This window comes from Rhinolophus sinicus, linkage group LG11 (assembly GCF_036562045.2).
Source record: "Rhinolophus sinicus isolate RSC01 linkage group LG11, ASM3656204v1, whole genome shotgun sequence".
NCBI classification, from domain to species: domain Eukaryota; kingdom Metazoa; phylum Chordata; class Mammalia; order Chiroptera; family Rhinolophidae; genus Rhinolophus; species Rhinolophus sinicus.
Genome location: NC_133760.1, coordinates 9316361 through 9338985, shown reverse-complemented (window position 1 = coordinate 9338985; position 22625 = coordinate 9316361). Strand labels below are relative to the sequence as shown.

Here is a 22625-nt window from a genome sequence, read left to right as displayed (position 1 = left end):
CCACTATTCCTGTGATTCTGAGTGAGAGAGAATGCAGGCTAGCTCAGAAGCAGGAACCTGGGTGGCTACTAAGTCAAGCAATAGAGAGAGTACCTGGGAATGTACTGATATATACAGTTACCTAGGAGGTGGGAAATGGAGGAAAATGTGGTGTGCCCTAATAGGGATTTTTCAATCACACCTTCTATACCTATGTCTATACATATGTTGGGAAATTCTATTTATACTCATCCCTTTGCTCCAACAAGGAGATTGTGTCTGGTTTGAAAAGCTGATAGGAAAAGATATAGGACTTTGGGTGTCTAGGCTGGAGAAAAAAGAAAATTACAGCCGAATTTGGCCCAGTCTTTAGCTTTTAGGAACCATGTAGACTAAACAAGCTCAAACCTAAGAAGCTGTACCTTTTCTACCTTACAAAGTACAATTAAGTCTTCACTGGGGAATACAAAGCATAAACACAGTCTATGTGTGGCCAAAGTCAATCTTACCTCTGAATTCCATAACTCTTAATCAATGGAAACGAGAAATAATTGCAATATATAGACTTCATTCAAGGGAGCCGTATTCTTACCCCAAGAGACCAGGTCCCTGTGGTTCTCCAGGATCACCTCTGTGTCCAGGGTCCTCTGGGCAGGGTTCAAAATGCCCTCTTCCTCCTGAGTGAAGTCCACAGTCACAATTTTGAAGTTCACTCCTTCCTAAAACAGGACACACATTCCTGCTCAGCTGGGCGTCATTTCCTTCCAATGTTCACAGAGGAAGAAAAGTTTGACAGATGCAAGAAAGAAATGGCCTGGGAGTTGTCCTGAGGTAGTCAGTGTTCAAAGGATTCTAGTCAAGGTGTACAGGTGTCTTCTAGGTGAGCCCCTTTGGATTTTGGAGGCTGGACCTGTTTTTACAACCCCAAAGAGGAACACCAGATAAGAACTAACAGCAATTTTCCCTCTCGATCACCTTAAAGAAAATGCTTATTCTTATTCTGATTTTTGCACTGGTGAATATGGAATTCCCACTTAGGAATTCCCTCCAAATTCCCAAGAAACTAACAAATAAATCAAGGATCGACAAACTTTTTCTGTCAAAAGCCAAAGTGTAAATATTTTAGGCTTTGAAACCATACAGTCTATCATAACTACTCAACTCTGCTGCTGTAGCAAGATAGCAGCCACAGAAAATACATAAACAAATGGGTGTGCCTTCATTACAATAAAATTTTATTTACAGAAACAGGTGGCAGGCCAGATTTGAGCCACAGGCTTTACTTTGCTGATGCCTGAGATAGAAGATGAAGTGTGGGCTTAAATAAAGTACAGGTTAAGTGCACTGGATTTGGAAGGAAAGAGACCTGGGTTTCTCACCTATAAAAAACATAAATCTGAATTTCGAAAAAAAATAAATCTAATTGGACCATCTGTGTTTTAATGATGAGTTTATTCTATTTCTATTTATTGGGCTTACTCATACCCAACTCATTGGGTTGCTGAGTGAATTAATTATGATGATATAGAAAAAGCCATTAGCAGACTTGATGGAACAAAAAAAGAAAGGCTGGCAATTATTATCAGGATTATTAGGTGTGAAAACCCTGAAAAATTCAGTGACATTCAATGTGACCTTTATCCTGAACCCTTAGTCTTCAGACGTCAGTTCTATTTTGTCCACACTCAGAGCTGCTGTAGCTCTGTTAGGAGACATTCACTGTCATTGCTGCCATAGGAAGGGGACCGCCTCCTGGAAGCAGAAAGGACCTATTCCCAGGACTGTTAGGCAAGAATTCTGATCCCAAATGGAAGTGCTGAGGGTAAGTTGTCCTTGCACACAGGCAACAAAAGCCAGAGCAGTCGAATGCCATTCGCCACTAATGGCTTTTTAAACAGACCGGTGTTAATAAGCCGTGGTTCATGACCCGGGCTCGGGGTCCACGAATCCCATGAGGCTCCGTGCAAAGGGCTGCTGTACCTGCCTTGTTCAAAGTGGGCCCGTACACGTCAGCCAAATCTCAAAGGTTTTCATGATGAGGCCAAAATGGGATTGAGAATGTCATTTGCAAACTACAGTCTGTGTTGAACGTGGATTTGTAGGTACTGGTTTTCAACCTCTAATCCATGCTTTTTAGTGAATACTCCTCTCTGCTTTTAAGGTAGGTACCTTTTATATCAAGCTTGTTCAAATATCAAATAAATAACACCAGACTACATTAGCATCCCCCACTCCACCCCTGGCTATATGTTCTCAAAGTTCCGTGGACTTGTATTGTAAGACTCACCACGCTTTCTTATCACTTGCATAATGGTCATCTTTGTCATTAGGTTATAATCCCTGATGGCAGATACAAGATATGTATGGTTTGCAACTGTAACCCCAGTGCTTAGCGTACTTTTGGTGTACAGTAGATACTAAATTTATATTTGGTAATTTATCTCAATATATGAATCAATAGTATCAATAGACTTTGTAATATAGCAAAATCATCCTGGTCCAAATTCTGATTTAAGTCGTCTCCTCACCTGAATCTCACAGGTCCTATCAAATGCCTATTTGAAACAGTCCTTCAACATGTGGATATTCTTCCTCTCACCTGTTCCAACTCCCCACTCCTCCAAATTCCTTCCCAAACTCTTCAGCGGTGCCCTCGGGAACTCATCTTCGATAATGAAATCCTACAGCTCCAAGATCTTCACCCAGTATTCCCTGTGTTAATGGAAACTGCTCCCTCCCGCTGGGGACCCCCTCCTCTGCAGTCCTCACAGGTTCAGCATGGTCATGCTCTCCCATCCCAGGGGTCTCAGCCTCAAAGAGGGAGGGTATGAGTCCTTCCAGTTACACTGAGACTCATGCCATTTACCTCACTTCTCAGAGCTTTGTCCTACCAACCTCTCGGACACCCCCACCCCCACCCACTGACGATTTAGAGTACCTAGGATTTATTCTCCAATTTGAGAACTTGTCTTGTTTTGCTTTCCACTGTCTATAGCATCCACTTGTAGAGTTCTCTGATATTAATAGAAAAACAACTGATTTAATAAAGCAGTGTGGGGACAGGCAGTGTGCTACCCATGTCACCACTTACCATTCATTTAATTCTCACAAGGTCCCTGTGATAAACATCTATTAGCAGCACTGTTTTTCAGATGAAGAACTAGAAGGTTGGAGAAATTAACACACACGTCTAATGTCAGATGCAACCTCAAGGTTGCCTGACATCAGAGGCTGTGTTCTCAGTCATCAATTCATATGACTAACTGAACCCCCAGACCCTTGAATTGCTCTTCAGGACCCCACTCTTCGGGTGAGACCCTATACTTAACACAAAGTACTCCACCTCTCAAATGGTACACACACAACTGCCCACTCTTGAATTACATCAGATTATAATTATTTTTTACTACAACATCAGATTATTATTTTTTTAATTACACCACCAGATTACGCTACTTGCTTAATTACTTCCTTTACTCTTCTCGTCCTTGGATGGTTTGTGGCCATTGCTCTATTGAAATGCCTTCTATTACTATCTACTAGCCTATATTCTTTTCCTTTCTAGTTAGTGTCCTCTTTATCTTTTCCATCTTAATTATTCAGTTTGGAGTCCAGGGATCATTCATTTTAATTTTTCTATTTGATATATTTAAAAATTCTCTTTCAAATATTACCTTGACCTTTGGGACTTCCACGGAATGTACCTGACTGCAACAACTCAGTGAATCTGAATGTCAATCTGCCATCTACAGAGAGTAGGTCACAGAATGCTCCCGGGGGGTGTGGTGGGGGTTAGGGTGCGGAACCACAAAAGCATCTGGATAGAGTGTTATCAATTAATGATCACTGTCTTGGGATGATCCTTTCAGACCCACCAGCAACTCTGATATACCTCCTGCTAATGTTCTCCCATAGTCCAAAATCACTATGTTAAGCCTTCTCCACCCTTGTCAAACCTCTCCACCCCAATCCCCCCACTGACGTCCAACACATAACCTCATCTGATTACTCAGAGATAAACCCAAGCCTTCACATAACTCCCTCAACCTCATTCTTCCTGTGAGTCCTTCTTCCTGTATAGGGCCAGTTTATTCACACATGCTCTGAGTAAGAATTCCCCTGGCACTAATCAAGGACTCCACTTTATAATTTTATCACCTCTCTCTCCAGATTGTTAACTTCTTTTTCTCTACTCCTTCCTGTAACCACTTAAACAGTCAAATCTTTCCAATCCTTTAAGGAAAAAAAAAAGGCCCTCAACCTCAAATTTCCTGGTAACAATCTCTTTGATCTTCCACATGATAATCAAATTTCTTATGAAAGATGTCCACTCTTATCTCCATTTCCTCAGTTATTAGTTACGTCCCAGCTCATTTCAATCTGGCGTATGCCGACAACCAGCCATGCGCATTCCTCAGTGTAAAGAGCCAAGTCCAACTCACCTGGGATGGGCTGCCCAGGGACCCAGCATCTTCTCTCTCGACCTTGATGATAATCTCTTGAGGAAAGAGAGAGTCCTGAGAGGGCAAAATGGAAGAGAAAAAGGAAAATAAAGAGTGCTAAGTCACAGCTCAAAACTCTCATTGTGAGGAGGCTAGGATTTGACATACCACCTATTTTAACGCATCCCACTAACCAAACTTCTGCTCCCACCCACTAGTAAGCTCAAGCAAGCCATGTGGAGGGAGGACACACATCTGGAGGGGCACTGAAGCCTCAGACATGGGCATGAGGTCTTTGTGGGTCTTCCAGGCCAGCCCAGCTACCAGCTGAACAGAACCGAGTGAGTGACCCCAGGCATCTATGTAGAAGAAAAGAACTGTCCAGCTGGGCCCAGCCTGAATTCCTGGATCTCAGAATTGCAAGCAAATAAGATGGACTACAACATGACCAAAGAATGATAAAGGAAAAAAATAAACAAATTAACTTCATACAACATTTGGCAAAAAGCACCAGCAATAAAGAAAGGCACCAGCAATAAAAATCTAAGACTTCTTCCAAATCAGTAAGAAAAAGGGAGAGTCGACAGAAAAATGTACAAAGGAAAATGCCATGCAACTCAACTATGAAGAAATAAAATGGCCAGTGCATATACAAAAAGATGCTCAATTCTTTACATCAGATAAAATCTCTTTCTATAATTATCTATCTATATACCAGAGACCATAAATTCACACTAGATACCTCCAACTACAATTCAACACATTTTATTCTACCCTTCCTATTTTCCATATTTGTACATTCTTCTGTGGCTCCCATTATCCACTTTATATTTACTGATTTGCTCAAACATCTTATGTAACCGAAATCCCGACCACATGGAGGGTGTCTTTTGCCTGCGGCTAACAACTCCTCCCGAGTGGCCCACTGGTCAAGAGCTCATATATTCTTAGTGGAGGAAGTTTAAGTTGATACAACCTTCCTGGATTGGCAATGTCATTTTTTAATAACATTTTACTTTGAAATAGTTTAAGACTCACAAAAAGTTGCAAAAAATAGAAGAGAATTCCTGTGTACCCTTCCCCCAGCTTCCCCCAAAGATAGACAGTATCATACACAATCAGAGTACACCGTCAAAACTAGAAAATTGATATTGGTACAATATTTTTAACTTAGGTACAGACTTTACTCAGATTTTGTGGGTTTTTATAAAATAAAAGACAATCTGCTTTTATTTTTGTATTTTTAATGAAAATATTTTTTAAAATGTAATATCCAATAAGTCTACTTGTAAGTATTTCCTTAGGAAATAATAGAAAGTACACTTAGATATATGTATAAGAAATCTCATTAAAGGGTTATCCTAGCAAAAATGGAAGGCGATTAAATGCTCATTAGTAAGTGCCTGGTTAAATAAATTATGCTTCACCCAGGTAACTGAATACTATTTAGCAGCCAAGAGAAGAGACAGATTTGCATGACCTGATACATACAAATGACAGAAAGATGTTTATAATACATTGTTGAATGAAAAACACTAAGAACAGTCTATAAAACATGAATAGATTTTTATAGAATATAAAATACCCAGAAAAGTCGGGAAGGACAGTCTCAAAAGCATTAAAAGCAGTTATTTTTTGGAAGGCTAGAATGAAGGAGCAGGTTCACCTGTCTATATTCTAACACTATATCCACTTTTTAAAATGATATTTATTTTCCTTAATCAGAAAACAGCAAAAATGTTTCCCTCTTGTAAAAGCACTTTGAAACAAGACAACTCCTATGTAGTTTCCTGAAGTCTTTTTCTACAGAGTACAATAACTCAACTTGTCAAATGACAGTCCATTCAAGTATACTTTGCTCCCTAAGCCTTCAAACTCTGAAAAACAAGTACTGTGGATTCTTGATTATCACTCAGTTATTTACAGTCTCTAAATCCTACACTTTCAGAAGGAAGCAAATTATTGTCCTTTTCATAGCTGTGCCAATCCCCTCCCCTTATCAACCCAGAGAGAAGTTCACTATTGCTTGGGAAGGATTATTACAAATGGCTAGCTAGCATCAATGTATTTAAAGTCAGAAAAGGATTTCTCCAAACCTTAAAATACCTCTATGTATTTCTGGGCAGGTACTGAGGGTAGTAACATCGAGTATTTAAAGAGCTGAAGCTGCCTCAATGTAAAGAAGGCCCAGTGGGAAAGCTTATGCTAAGTGGCCTGCGTTATTGTCAAGCACAAACACCAGGATGGTTAAACTGCCTTCGAATGTCTGTGTGGGCGTTACAAAATAGCTCCAAACACCAAACAAAAATGAACAAGCCAAACTCACAATGCTAAAATAACAACAACCAAACTACAGATGGCTCAAGGGAGCTACAAGATTTTTTTTCTTTTCTTTTTTTGTAAAACCAAACCATTACTTTATTAAATGAGTTATTTTACGGAATATGAACATCAGTGTAATCACAATTGTAAAAAAAAAAAAATTATAACAAGGATGGGGTGATTTTCATATTTCCAAATCACAGTCAATTGTACATTTTCACAGAATTGTCTTTGCATAAAGCCCAAAAGGGAACAGCATAAAAATGAGTGTTTCTGTAGCCCCTTTAAAAACTATGGAACACTTTATGAATTTGCATGTCACCCGTGTGCAGGGGCCATGCTAATCTTCTCTGAACCATTCCAATGTTAGTATATGTGCTGCCGAAGCGAGCATGGGTGCTACAAGTTTTTACCCTTCAATATTGTGATTTAGACACATATTTGGTCATTCAGATGACCAAAATATATTTCTCAGATATATTTGGTCTTATCCACAGTTCCTTGCTCACAGCTCCTTGGGATTTCCTCTCGTTATGTCAATGAAGTAACTTCTGGACCCCACCTAAGGGCGGGGGCTGGTGGCCAGTCGGCCAACCATGTCGATTGAAACTTTCAGTCCCACCCCCTGATTTCTGGGGAGGGGCTTGAGGTTGACCCAATCACCAATGGCCAATGACTACCTAACGAAGGCTCCATGAAACCCCCAAAAAACCACTCCTCAGTCCTTTTCTTCGCCAGGAGCTTCCACATTGGGGGATGAGAACGCTTCCACATGTCCCCTGCCAGGCCAAGCTCTGTAAGAACATCACCTTATGTATCGCTTAATCTGGGTGCTGACTGGTATCCTTTCATATCCCTTGTAATAAATCAGTTATCTAGTGAGGAAATGGGTTTTCCTGATTTCTGTGAGCTGTTCTAGGAAATTAATCAAACCCAAGCAGGGGGTTGTGGGAACCTCTGGTTTATAGACAGTTGGCAGAGGCACAGATGACAACCTGGATTTATGACTGGTATCCGAAGCAGAGAGCAGTCTTGTAGGATTGAGCTCTTTACCTTTGGGATCTAATTCTATCTCTGGATAGATAGTGTCAGAGTTGAGTTAAATTCTTGGCTGCCCTATTGGTGCCAGAGAATTGCTTGTTGGTGTAGGGAAGGCCTCCCCCCGTCCCCCGCCACACACACACACACACACACACACACACACACACACAGGAATTGGGTCCAGGAACCCTTTTCAACCTCAAACTGCTAATGGACTCAACCATATCATGGAAACCAGCTGCAATGAGAAATCAGATTCCTAATGAATGACAATACCAGATGTCTTTTCTCACCACAGCAGTGGCTGATGTCAAATTCTAATAATTTAAGGGCCAGAAGTTAACTCATCCTATAATAATAATAATAAAAAAATACCTGGGAAATGAAAAGTTTCTTAAGAAAGGAAAACTTACAAACACTAGACTGTAGTTTAAACTGAGATGCACTCTTTCAGTTGTTTTTGTTTGTTTTGAAACAGCTAAGATCAGTTAAGAAACGACACCGAGAACTAAGTTAGAAACAAAACATAACGTTTCTAACACAGCAGGTACTCAGTGGAAAGAAAACTCCAAGGTTTTCCCTATCCGCCACAACTGCTAAAACAGTTTTATTTGGGGAAATACGGGTGCACTTTCTCTTTAATCAAAACCACAGTCGATGCCTTTTAGTTTAAAAGTTTTCACAGGGAAAATGACTGGGAGAAGAGTTCTACCCACGGTCAACTCTGCATCAAAAGTCCTTCCCTGCCCCCACCCAAGCAGTCAATTCTACCACTTTACCCTAACATTTATTCGCATCACACATATACCTTTGTTTGTTTATTCAACTCCCACTAGTGTGTGTTCCATAAAAGCTGGGCTCCCGTCTCTCCTATTCACCATGGTTTCACTGGGCTTCAATCAGTACTGACACATGGTAGGCACTTCATAAATGTGTGTTGACAATATAACCACCCCTGAGATAAAGGACATAGAATGTGCTATCTGAACCTCCCTGTGGTTGCCAAAGCCACCAAATCATTGCTGAGCTCGAGTCCCTCCCTGGCTAGAAGACAGACCTCTTTGGGCGCCCTTTCTTCTCAGAAAATTTAAAGTATCAGCTGCCAGAACCTACTCCCAACTTACTCTCTCAAACAAAATGCTCAAAAACCATCATGTCTGGGCGGCCGGATGGCTCAGTTGGTTAGAGCGCGAGCTCTCAACAACAAGGTTACCGGTTCAATTCCCGCATGGGATGGTGGGCTGCACCCCCTACAACTAAAAGATTGAAAATGGCAACTGGACTTGGAGCTGAGCTGCACCCTCCACAACTAGATTGAAGGACAAAGACTTGGAGCTGATGGGCCCTGGAGATACACACTGTTCCCCGATATTCCCCAATAAAATTTATAAAAAAACATAAATAAATAAAAACCCATCATGTCACAAAAGTGCATGAACACACATATGACTACACCAACCCACTCTTTCTAGCCACTCTGGATTACTATTTTAGGAATGTCTCCTGTATTGATACCTTAGCTCCCACGGTTTCCTTCAGATAATGTCATCTATCAATTGTCTAGTATGTTTAATAATAGAGTACTTCAACACAAACTATCTCACACAATTATCTAAACCTCTTTGAAGAAAGGAGTGATATGTCTATTTCACTAACATAGAAATTAATGGTAATAAAGTTTAGTGAACTCATTTAAGTCCATGGAGTTCACCAGAAATGGTCCACACTGATGCCTGACCCAAACTCCTCTCCTTTTCACTGCCCCGCTGTTGTCCCGCAGCAGCCTAACCGTCTGTCCCCTCGTACCTGCCCCTAAAGAAAGGAGAGTCTGTGAGACGGATCCTTTCAGGGACTTTGCTTCACCTGTGTGCTCGCACCTGTCTCCCTGTTTGGCCCCCAAAAGACAGTTGGTCAGTCAATGACAGGTAAGATTCCCCACGGGGGGAGTAACCCAAGCCAGGCACAGTCGCATGGGGACCACCAGAAGAATTCACGGGGTCGATAGAAGTGGGCACAGACCCCCACCTTCCCCTGGCTAAGGAGAGCTTCTGCCTATGTGGCTATATTCCTTCCCACAACCTGCTTGGGAAGTGAGTCAATGATGGGATAACATCAGTTCTCCTTCCATTCTTATCAATAAGTTTCAGCATAAAGGTTTTTTCCCTGAGGAGGCACATACTACAATTATTAAGACATCATGGGACTTTTGATTCCGGCTGTTTGCAGACAAGGCTGATTGGTTTGAATCAGTTTTCTGGTATGATGTACGAGGCTCACAGACCGTGGAGAAAGCAACGCTACTTCCTTGTGTGTACATCAATAAAAGCAACAAGATGGCCTGATTCGGGGCTCTCAGTCCTTTGAGGCTGTGAGATCCTTGGCCCCCTGTTTCATAACTTTCTTGATTTCTGTTTCTTTCTTAACCCTTCGCCACCCCTTCTTGTTCGCTCACTGCCTGTGTTGTGCTGGACGTGATACCCCACGGCTCAAGGTCTGACTGATCATTCAAGCCCCAGATCAAATGCCACCTCTTCCATGAAGCATTCCCAGACTGCAATCTCGTCTCTTCTCCCCTTAGGATTTCTTAGTTGCTTTTGTTGGACCCTTACCATGTTCTAGTAAAATCATTCTCCTCAAATTACTTCCATCTCTAGATACCTCTTCCCTGGGCCATGAATTCCATACTTTGTATTCTCCTCAGTACTGAGTAGGAGTACAATGTGGGTTATCTGAATTTAATAGGAGTAGAGATATGTGCAGGGTTGGGATATGTGAGTGGAATTAAAAGCCTTTGCCCCACTTCTGTGTGCTCTGGAGCATTTTTTCCCTCTATCAACACTTGACTTATTTATTTACAGCTTTATGGAGGTATACTTGACAAATAAAAATTTTATACAGAGGATGCCAAAAAATGCATACACATTTTAAGAAAGGAAAATACCGTATTAATATATACCAACAGCAAAAGATGAACACAAGTCACATTTGACTTCTGCAACGACAAGAGGTGCTCAAAGTGGCTACCATCAGCATCCAGACACTTCTGATTACAGCGAGCTACTGCTTGAGCAACGTTGATCAAAGTGTTAACATCTCTTAAAATGTGTGTACATTTTTTTGGTACCCCTGGTATATTTAAGGTGCATAATGTGATGTTTTGATACACGGACACACTGTGCAATGATCACTACAATCAAGCTGACTGACACATCCGTCACCTCCCATAGCAGTGATTTTGTGTGGTGAGAACACAAGACCAACTCTCTTAGCAACTTCCAAGGACACGGCACAGTATTGCTGACTTCACTCGCCATGCTGGGCATTATTAGATCCCCAGGGCTTACCCATCCCGCATAACTGAATCTTTGCCCCCTCTGACCAACATCTCCCCTTGTCCCCCAGCCCCCAGCCCCTGGCAGCCACCACTCTACTGTTTTTACAAGTTGAACTGTTTCAGATCCCACATGTAAGTGAGGTCGTGCAGTATCTGCCTTTCTGTGTCTGGCTGGTTTCACTGAGCATCTGTCTTTCTGGAGCATTTAAAAATGATCCTTTTTGTTCGATGGTCACCTCTCCATGTAATGAAGGAAAATTCTCCTTTTTCTTTGCATACTTTGCAGAATGGGAACAGGAATCAGAGAGTTAATGTCCACAGAGAAGAGTTATAGGCAGAAGGTAATAACTGTTCTCTCTGTGACATGGGTAGAACCACGTGTGACCCAGAGCAGGGGAACAGAGACAAGCAGAGCTGTCACAGAGTCACCTGTCCACTCCACAGTGAGCCCGTGGTCAAGTCAGACCCAGGACCCTTTGCTATTTGCTCACCTGTAAGTAGAATTGACCAAACATACCCTCCCCACCTTGGGGGGTTCCTGGGACAAAACAAAGCTTCCAGTCAAACCACACAATTATTATCGAACTCAGTTCCTGAAGCTTTGCATCTGGGGTATGCCGACTGGAAACCCTCTATATCTGTGAGGGGGTCAGAATATTAACTTAAGAGGCAACACACTAGGAGACTTTCCCCTCTTTGGTGTGTTTGTTTCTCTCATTGCCCAGGGGAGACGAAGGGCAGGGCTCACATTTCAGCTCAAGGGATGTGACATAGATGGCTCTGAAGTGTCTTAATGTGAGAGGGAGTAAAACCAACTCCCCTGCCTGATTTTCTGAGATCCTCCTGATCAGAGGGTCTCTCTAGTTCTCACGCACAAGAAAATTCTCTCTCCTATCCCACACCATCATCTATGAATAATTCTCACTTTCCTCAAATATACAGAACAGACCTTCTACCATGGGGTCACCAACAACCTGCCCGGCTCTGAATGTTGAGACTGACGCAACAGGTGAGGCTCTACCACCCCCTGGGCAGGACTTTTGGTCTCAGTCCCTGAAGGCAGGCAGGGCTCGGGGTCGCCTCAAGGATCTCCCTGGCCCCACTACTTCCAGGTGTGTAAGTCATTGAACTCTCTCAGGTGAATGTCCCAGTACAGTTTCTTCCTAAGCTGGTTCACTGGATGTACCTCATTCAAAGACTTGGGTTCCCTTAGTTTGCTCCCTGCCAGGGTTCTAATTAATATCCATCAGGCCCAAACAATGTACCTGTGCATCTTCTGATAACAATTAAAATTAGAGGACATTCAGATTTGAGAAATATGCAGCCAGCTTCCAAGATGGCCCCAATAACCCCACCTCCTGGTAGTCACACCCTTATGTAGCCCTTGTCCACACGGTACGGAGTGGGTCTGTGTGACCAAAGGATTACAGAGAAGTGATGGTCTATCTTCTGAGATCCGATGATAAAAGACACCGTGGCTTCCATCTTGGTTGTGTATAATTAAGCGCATTTTCTCTCTCTCTCTCTCTCTCTCTCTCTCTCTCTCTCTCCCCCCTCCCTAGCCATGTCCCCACCCCAGATCATTTATTTGCTCTGGGAGAAACCAGCTGCTGTGTCGTGCAACCCTGGAGAGAGCGCTACGTGGTACGGAATTGAGGTCTCTCGCCAACAGCCAAGTGAGTGAGTGAGCTTGCAAGCGCTGGCAGCGCCCAGCCAACAACTTACTGTACCCTCATCAGAGACCCTCAACTCCAAAAAATTGCTCCCCAATTCCTGACCCTCAGAAATCGTATGAGATAACACATGTTGGTTGTTTTAAGCTGCTAAGTTTTGGGGTATGCAACCACAGAAAACTCATATAAGAAAGAAGCTGTTTTTGCTTTTCCTACGTAGCCTTAGAATAGATAAGCCGTGCATTTCCGTCTGTGAGAACTAAATCATCTTTCTCCCCAGCACCTCACACAGGGCCTTATAATGGTCAGGCAGTCAACACGTATGTGATGAAAATAAAAATTATAACGAACAGATTGCTGATTTAGTTGTATGGCATACAAGAAAAGGGGGAAAGGACCGTTAAGATTTCCAGGGAACACACAAAGTCACTCGCTTAAAGTAGAAATCCAAGGGTCACATCAAAACACATTGCACCTGTAGTTTTGATAAAGATGTGAATATAAATTTATGCTCACGTTAACTCCCTTGAAAACTCTTGCACATGTGTACAAGGAACCATATACCAAAACATTTACTGCAGTGCTATTTGTAACAGCAAAACACTTGAACAGCAAATATCCGTGAACAGTAAACCCGTAAAACCTGTGGCATGCATTTAGAAGTTGAAATTTGGGCACCAGGTATGTACATTGGTATCAGAGTGTCACTGCGTCCAGTCCTTCAGAGTGGACAGAGATAAGGAGTGGATGGGTGTGTGCCTGTACACACACGTACACACACACACACACACACACACACCCCTCTGTCTGTTCCTACACACACATATGCTGAAAACCATGAGCCGTCCCTCCAGTGCCCACGAACACCACAGTTCATCCCAGTGTTCTCTTCCCATGTCTGAGGGTGAGCCCTGGCTCCCATGACCCGTTACATCTACTTACCTGATCAAGCCCCCTGTAAGCAACTAATCTCCCATCTCCACTACCACCCCTTCTCCCACACGGATTCTCCTCGGCTCACCTGGACTCGGAGGCCCTACGGGAGGCCACCCTCTGCCAAGGGACCCTCTGCACCCTGCTTGGGCTCTGACTCTGCAGGCCAGGTGGCTTCTTCTCATGGAATCACTCTCGTGCCACTTGGACTTGGACTCCTCGTGATGCCCTCGACATCCTGCTTGGGCTCTGATACCCCACACCATGCCCTCCGGCGTGGATGCCCTCCACCTGCTCAGGCTAGGACACGCCACACCAGGATGCGCCCCCACTGCCAACAAGGTGCACGTGTCACCTGCGCTGGCTCCGACACCCCTGCTGGACCAGCCTTTGCATGGACATCCGCTCTGCACTTGGGCTGCCCATACAGGGGCACCCCCTCTGTGGGTGCCCTTCTCACCTGCTCTGCCTTGTCACCCCAAGCCAGATCCCCTCCCCTGTATGGACACTTACCTCACCCCACGTGGGCTCTGACTCCCGATGCCACCTTCCGCAGCCCACTTGATCTTTCATGCCCCCACACATGGACGCCCTCCTCACCCTGATCAGGCCATGACACCCCACAGCTGGGAGCCCCCCCTCAAATGCAGACGCCTACCTAGCTCTGCCCCACCTCATGGCTTCAGGATGGAATTGTACAGGAAGAAGGCGAAATTCCAATGTCACATTTTTAAGAAATTAAATGTCTTCAGAAAATACTGCTAGGAAATTTGTGGTCTCGCCCAATTTCAGGGTCTTACTAGATAACTCAGTGAACTCTCCTCTCGCATTGCACATTCAGCAACACCCTTTCCAAGCGCTCTTTCTCAAGCAACGCCGTGAGTGGCTAGCCAGAGGGGAATCCAAACTCTAAGGGCTTTTGATACAGGATGCCAAATTCCTCCCAGAAAGACACACCTGTGTTAAACGGGTGAGGAAAGGCAGGGAGCCTCATTAAATGTACAGTGTGTGTTAGAAGCCTGCCGGTCAGGAGGGATCAAAAGGCCCCCAAACACTGCAAAGAAAGCCCGAAAAGCCTCCCAAGCCTGGGGGTCAGCTGTGGGGCCTGGGTGAGAGTAAGCGCTGGGTCTCTCGGGGGAAGGGGAGCTCACTCACCTGCGCACAGGCCTTCAGGGGCTCTGGGGGCTTTTCATCCCGCTCTTCCATGCTCTCCTCCAGGCACGGGCAAGGGCCTGAGGTCCTGAGCTGCAAGGGGAGAAGCCCTGAGTACAGCATCCTCGTGCAGCTCCCCTGCGGCATCCTCTCCCTGGATGAGTCTCCGCTTCTGGGATGCACTCCCCATGACAAGTGTGCTTCTAGAGCAGGGGTGTCAAAACTTTTTTCAATGTTTTTTACCAACGGCCATATGCGGTAAAATACACAAACAGCCGGGCCACTCACTCGAGGTGAAGTATGTATTGCTTTACCTGGTTTATTTAAGTAAACTAAATATATTTTTGGAATTTGCTGCGGGCCAATTAACAATGGATTGCAGGCCGCAGTTGGCCCGTGGGACGCAGTTTTGACACCCCTGTTCTAGAGGTTCCTGCCCAGGTTCCGGCCCAGATAGCTGTGCATGCTCCTGGAGTCCCTTGGTCCCTTCCCAGGCCAAGACTGTGCATCACCATCCTGGTTCCTCCACAGCCTCGGGCCTCCGAACCACCTACCCAAAGGCAGCCTTCACCCACCACCACAGTCTGCAGCACAAATCAGTTCCTCCCTACCCCACTGGGTCCTGAGATCCCCACACCCAGCACACCCAGGACCCCCTAGTGTGCACCCCTTCCTCCCCAACCTGAAATCTGCAGTCTCTTCCTCCCGCAAGCAGCAGGGGTCTGGGGTTCACGCCCCGAATTACACTCCCTGGCTAAATGCAGGAAGCTTGAGATACAGCTCCCAGGATCCCACCCTTCCATTAGCCAGGCCTGACTCCAGCAACCTGTCACCGGATCGCCTCCCACTTCCTGCTCAAACAGCCAAACATATGCACAGAGCTCAGCTGCACCCAAAGCCCTCCTGGGCCCTGAATTTGTAGCTGTGACCTAGTCCCTCCACCCACCTGGTGTCCTCTGGCCTGAACTGGCATCAGCATGGCACTGGGAGGCTCCGGGCAAACTCCAGCACGTGCCAGCCCCTCCCAGGCCCAGGATGTGTACCTCAGTTATCTATGTACCAACTACTGTTTCCCCGAAAATAAGACCTAGCCGGACCATCAGCTCTAACACGTCTTTTGGAGCAAAAATTCATATAAGACCGATCTTATATTAATATAACATAAGACAGAGTATAATATGATATAACATAACATAATATAAAACATAACATAACATAACAACATAATATAATATTAATACCGGGTCTTATATTTTTGCTCCAAAAGACGCATTAGAGTTGATGGTCCGGCTAGGTCTTATTTTCGGGGAAACAAGGTAGATGTTTCTGAGTTGGAGACTAGAACAACCCCTGGTAAATCCCACCCTACGCACCCCCTCACTCCCACTGGATTCTCACTCAAACAGTACAGTGTGGGTCACAATGCAGCTGTACCTTGAACCCCCACTCAAACCAACCTCCGTGGCCCCTACTTGAGCCATTCCTGCCCAGATTCCTGCCCAAACACCTTCCTGGGCCCGTGCAGCACAGGAGACCCTGGCTTTCCACCTGGGCATCATCACGCTGTGATTGGGGCACTGTCTGCACAAAGACCTCAGCACCCTCTGCCTAATACCCACCTCAGCCTCTTGTTTCTCACCCAAACACTTGTGCATGTGCACAGAGAAACCTGGTGCAGCCCTACCCCTCTGCAGCCCAGAGTCTGCAGCTGCCTCCTCCACCCACCTGGGTGTTCTCAGGCAGTACCAGGGTCCTAGGGCTGCCCATTCCGCCCCATCTGCCCAAATGCCAGCGCATATGCAGAGTGCAGATGGAGCAGCCCAGCACCCCCCAGCACCAGAACCTGCAGCTCCAAACTAAGCCTCTACTCCAGCAGCCAATGCACAGGGGCCACCCGCCCCAGCTCCCCCCTCTTGCTGGCAGACACAGAGTAGGCTCATGCCAAGAGCCTGCATCCAGACTGTGGGTCTCGTGTAGTCCCTGCTCTTGAGATGAGAATCTGTATCTTCTACTCTGTGCCTCAACCTGCCTGAGACCCACAAGGCACCCACAAGCTCCGTGGGGTCCCTTGCATCCACTGCCTGCTTGCCACCAAAACATCGGACACCCAAACAGTAGCTTGAACACAGAACTCCAGAATCAGCCCCAGGACTTGGGCACTCGCTTAGGGGTTGTCAAGCCCATGACAGACCAGCTTCTATGGGAACCAGGACCTTCCACTTCCTCCTGCCCAAACGTGAGCACCTGGATGCCTTCCCGGTCCAAACCGGCAGCCCAGACTATTTCCTCCACCAACCTGGGCTTGCTAATATCTGCACAGTAGGCCCTGAGCAAAAGTCCTGGGAACATGTACTTCATAACCATGCCGGCAGCTCCTGCTTCCTCCCCGAACAGCTGTCCTTCCTGGGCTCACATTCTGTACCTCCAACCCAGCATCTCCACCAAACCTGAATGCCCTAGGGCTCCGCACTCTCCTCCATGGGTCCCAGAATTACCAGTCCAAGTTCCTGCTTCCCATTCAGACACCCTCAGCAAGTACAGGAAGCACTCTGCTTAGAACCTGCCTCTCGGCCCTGGTCCCTCCTTCAACCTGGGAGCCTGCAGTCCATCACCCATTCCCACCGAGAGCTCGCCCAAGCAGCACTGCCTCTCCCGGCCAAAAATCTGCAACTCCCACCTGGTGTCTCCACTACCCAGGGAGCCCCCAGGCCTGCGAAGAGAGCAGTGTCTGCTACAAGTCCCAGAGCCAATTTCCCAGAATCTCACCTCCCACCTTCTGCTTCCTACCCCACTGGGTCCTGAGATCCCCACACCCAGCACACCCAGCACACCCAGGACCCCCTAGTGTGCACCCCTTCCTCCCCAACCTGAAATCTGCAGTCTCTTCCTCCCGCAAGCAGCAGGGGTCTGGGGTTCACGCCCCGAATTACACTCCCTGGCTAAATGCAGGAAGCTTGAGATACAGCTCCCAGGATCCCACCCTTCCATTAGCCAGGCCTGACTCCAGCAACCTGTCACCGGATCGCCTCCCACTTCCTGCTCAAACAGCCAAACATATGCACAGAGCTCAGCTGCACCCAAAGCCCTCCTGGGCCCTGAATTTGTAGCTGTGACCTAGTCCCTCCACCCACCTGGTGTCCTCTGGCCTGAACTGGCATCAGCATGGCACTGGGAGGCTCCGGGCAAACTCCAGCACGTGCCAGCCCCTCCCAGGCCCAGGATGTGTACCTCAGTTATCTTTGTACCAACTACTGTTTCCCCGAAAATAAGACCTAGCCGGACCATCAGCTCTAACACGTCTTTTGGAGCAAAAATTCATATAAGACCGATCTTATATTAATATAACATAAGACAGAGTATAATATGATATAACATAACATAATATAAAACATAACATAACATAACAACATAATATAATATTAATACCGGGTCTTATATTATATTTTTGCTCCAAAAGACGCATTAGAGTTGATGGTCCGGCTAGGTCTTATTTTTGGGGAAACAAGGTAGATGTTTCTGAGTTGGAGACTAGAACAACCCCTGGTAAATCCCACCCTACGCACCCCCTCACTCCCACTGGATTCTCACTCAAACAGTACAGTGTGGGTCACAATGCAGCTGTACCTTGAACCCCCACTCAAACCAACCTCCGTGGCCCCTACTTGAGCCATTCCTGCCCAGATTCCTGCCCAAACACCTTCCTGGGCCCGTGCAGCACAGGAGACCCTGGCTTTCCACCTGGGCATCATCACGCTGTGATTGGGGCACTGTCTGCACAAAGACCTCAGCACCCTCTGCCTAATACCCACCTCAGCCTCTTGTTTCTCACCCAAACACTTGTGCATGTGCACAGAGAAACCTGGTGCAGCCCTACCCCTCTGCAGCCCAGAGTCTGCAGCTGCCTCCTCCACCCACCTGGGTGTTCTCAGGCAGTACCAGGGTCCTAGGGCTGCCCATTCCGCCCCATCTGCCCAAATGCCAGCGCATATGCAGAGTGCAGATGGAGCAGCCCAGCACCCCCCAGCACCAGAACCTGCAGCTCCAAACTAAGCCTCTACTCCAGCAGCCAATGCACAGGGGCCACCCGCCCCAGCTCCCCCCTCTTGCTGGCAGACACAGAGTAGGCTCATGCCAAGAGCCTGCATCCAGACTGTGGGTCTCGTGTAGTCCCTGCTCTTGAGATGAGAATCTGTATCTTCTACTCTGTGCCTCAACCTGCCTGAGACCCACAAGGCACCCACAAGCTCCGTGGGGTCCCTTGCATCCACTGCCTGCTTGCCACCAAAACATCGGACACCCAAACAGTAGCTTGAACACAGAACTCCAGAATCAGCCCCAGGACTTGGGCACTCGCTTAGGGGTTGTCAAGCCCATGACAGACCAGCTTCTATGGGAACCAGGACCTTCCACTTCCTCCTGCCCAAACGTGAGCACCTGGATGCCTTCCCGGTCCAAACCGGCAGCCCAGACTATTTCCTCCACCAACCTGGGCTTGCTAATATCTGCACAGTAGGCCCTGAGCAAAAGTCCTGGGAACATGTACTTCATAACCATGCCGGCAGCTCCTGCTTCCTCCCCGAACAGCTGTCCTTCCTGGGCTCACATTCTGTACCTCCAACCCAGCATCTCCACCAAACCTGAATGCCCTAGGGCTCCGCACTCTCCTCCATGGGTCCCAGAATTACCAGTCCAAGTTCCTGCTTCCCATTCAGACACCCTCAGCAAGTACAGGAAGCACTCTGCTTAGAACCTGCCTCTCGGCCCTGGTCCCTCCTTCAACCTGGGAGCCTGCAGTCCATCACCCATTCCCACCGAGAGCTCGCCCAAGCAGCACTGCCTCTCCCGGCCAAAAATCTGCAACTCCCACCTGGTGTCTCCACTACCCAGGGAGCCCCCAGGCCTGCGAAGAGAGCAGTGTCTGCTACAAGTCCCAGAGCCAATTTCCCAGAATCTCACCTCCCACCTTCTGCTTCCTACTCAAACACCTGCTCGAGAGTATAGGGACAAGGACACAGACTCTCTCCTCCAGGAACCCGAATCTGCAACCGAGTAGTCCATCAACCAAGTGTTCCTCAGGTCCCACACTAAACAGGGCCAGCCTTGTATGCGGAGGGGCGAGGTTCTCAGATCCTCCTGCAAACCTGTGCATATGGCCCACTATCTCCCACCAACCTGGGCATCCTCAGCACCGGAACAAGAGCGCCACCTGACCAAGCATGCGCGCATGCGCGCAGAGCCCAGTCCCGGACTCTGCAGCTGCACTAATATCTCCACCAACTTGGATGACCCGAGGTTGAAGCGCCGCCCGCGCAGGTCCCGGATCGCCCACCCACACTCCCAACCCAGCTTCCTGCCTAGACCTTGCGCATGCGTGCATGGGACACCCAGTGCTGCCCCGCCCCTCACCAACCTGGGCGTCCACGGGCTCGCCACCCAGGCCAGGCCTGTCCCAGCCCGTGTCCAGCCCGGCTCTGCGGCAGGACGACCTCGGTGAAACAACCCTCTGTCCCGACTCTACACGAGACAGGTTCGGGTTAAGTTAGTTCGGCCCCCTTCTGGGGACTCAGCATCCGCAAGGCCAGTGGGGTTAACCACCGAAGGGCCGAGGTACGCGGCGACAGCAAGCGTCCGCGCGCGGGGGACAATGGCTGCGCTAGTGGCCGAACCCGGAAGTGCGTTTGGACTCGGAAATTCGAAACTACAATTCCCAGAAGCCTCGGCTGCGCGAGTGGCGATTGGGAGGGGTTTCAGCGCCTCAGGGGAGGTGGGAGAGGCGACTCGGTTATACTGGAAGGGGGCAGTTCGGAGTCCCGGCTGGGGGCTGCGACTGTGTGTGTCCGAATTTGTGTGGACCACCAAGACGAATAGCGGGACTGAGAGGCCAAGGCCGAGGACCGTTGCGTAGGGAGTGGCTGACTTGGGAAAGGATGGCCCTGGACCCGAATTGAGTCCCAGGAGTGGCGGTGGAAACGGGATCCAATGGAAACAGCGAGGACCCCTCCCGGGCATCTGCTGCCTTGTCAGAAGCTTGGCGCGCACCGTCTCCTTCGTCCTCAAGGCCAAATATACTTGCTACAAGCCCGTCATACAGTCCAGGGAGCTCCTATCAAGCCCTTTAAATTTTTTTGTACTCCTTCCCTTTGCCTTTATCTCCTGAACGTTTTCCTGGCTCAGCTCCAGCAATGCTGGCCTTTCCATCTTCTCCAATAACTCAAGCTTGCTCCCACCTCGGGACCTCTGCATGTGCTGTTGGTGCTGCCTAGCAGGCTCTCCTCTGAGGATTCCCCCATCCCTCTGGTCTTTGAGCGGATGTCACCTTTTCATGAGGCATTCCCTCACCATCCTTGTACTGTACAGTGTTTCCCCAAAAATAAGACCTAGCCGGACAATCAGCTCTCATGTGTCTTTTGGAGCAAATATTAATATAAGACCCGGTCTTATATAAGAACTGGTATATATGTTATATTGTATTATATTATACCCAGTCTTGTTTTAATATATTAAAATAAGACCGGGTCTTATATAAATTTTTGCTTGAAAAGACGCATTAGAGCTGATTGTCCAGCTAGGTCGTATTTTCGGGGAAACACGGTAAACTTGCAAACAAACCCTTCACTCCCCACATAATTCCTGCCTCCCACCTCATCTTTATTTTTTCTCCGGAGAACTTTATCTAATACACTATATATTTTAGGTATTTATTTGGTCTATTCTCCATCTGCCTTCACCACTGGACTGTGAACTCCATAAGGGAAAGGATTTATATCTATTTTGATTACTGCTGTATCCCCAGCACCAAAAGTACCTGGCACATAATAGATGCTTAATAAATATTTGTTTTTGAATAAATAAATGTCCCTGGCTCTTTGTTAAACACTTTAACATCCAACATCTCATTAACCAGCCCAATCACTCTGAGGAAATTGTGATATTTATTTCCACCACCAGAGATGAAGCAGAAAATTGGGGCCCTGCTGTATGAAAATATGGTATTTTAAAGCTTTTTAAAAATGCTGTCAAAGCACTCCTATAGTTTTCCTCACATTAATTCTGACCTTAAACAATGACAAAAAGTTATTGTGATTTGAAATCTAATCTCTAATCCCAAAGTTTCTTATAACTGGTTATTTGTGGTTGATTTTTAAAAATATATTTATTGTGTATCTGTTTAACCTACTGAAAGGTTATGAATTCTTAATTTGATTCTCTTGGTTTTTCTAGTGAGATAATTCTCTACAGATAATAATTTCATCTCTTCTTATCAGTATTTTAAGCCAGATAGTCCCTTTCATGTTGGATTGCATTGGCTACCATTTTCAAGACAATATTAAAAGCCTAAGATCTCTGGCTGGCTCACACCATGGCTGCTGTGTCCATCAACAGTGTTTGTCCGTCTTGTGATGTGTCTATGGCACCCCCAGCTGCTGGGTCTCGAACCTTGGCCCTCTAATTCTTGGTTGCTTTCTCCCTGTTTCTATTGATTTTAAGGAAATATAACTCAAAAGCCTAAAGTTTGGTGAGATCTAGGGTCCAAAGCCTGAACAACACATTGAAGCAAAATGTCACAAGGTCTACAAAGAGTGGCAAGAATATAATATGCACCAAATAAATGTCATTGGATATGTGATTAAGCATGGTTTCTCTAGAACTTCTGGAAAAAAAGATCACTGCTTCTATTAGACGGAGGGCTTCATTTGGCAGTAAATGTTGCCTGCTGGGTTCACAAGCACCTGTGACAGAAGGAGAAAA

The 22625-nt window shown here is 46.6% G+C and overlaps 1 protein-coding gene and 1 non-coding gene across 4 annotated transcripts in view; both read right to left on the bottom strand.

Moving 5' to 3' along the window:
* Positions 1 to 22625, bottom strand: part of ZNF180 (zinc finger protein 180) — a 41638-nt gene that overhangs the window by 4409 nt on the left and 14604 nt on the right. The window contains exons 1-4 of one of the 3 annotated variants that reach the window (XM_074314169.1): positions 20287 to 20541; positions 14880 to 14969; positions 4422 to 4496; positions 572 to 698 (exon numbers count right to left, since the gene is read on the bottom strand). In XM_074314169.1, the coding sequence (XP_074170270.1) occupies positions 572 to 698; positions 4422 to 4496; positions 14880 to 14930 (253 nt within the window). In that variant the 5' untranslated portion in view covers positions 14931 to 14969; positions 20287 to 20541. Of the gene's footprint in view, positions 1 to 571; positions 699 to 4421; positions 4497 to 14879; positions 14970 to 20048; positions 20213 to 20286; positions 20542 to 22625 lie in introns of those variants that run through there. The other 2 variants (XM_074314168.1, XM_074314170.1) reach the window with 2 other exon arrangements.
* Positions 7031 to 7137, bottom strand: LOC141567761 (U6 spliceosomal RNA). The gene has a single exon (XR_012490591.1). It is a non-coding gene; the product is annotated as a U6 spliceosomal RNA (small nuclear RNA).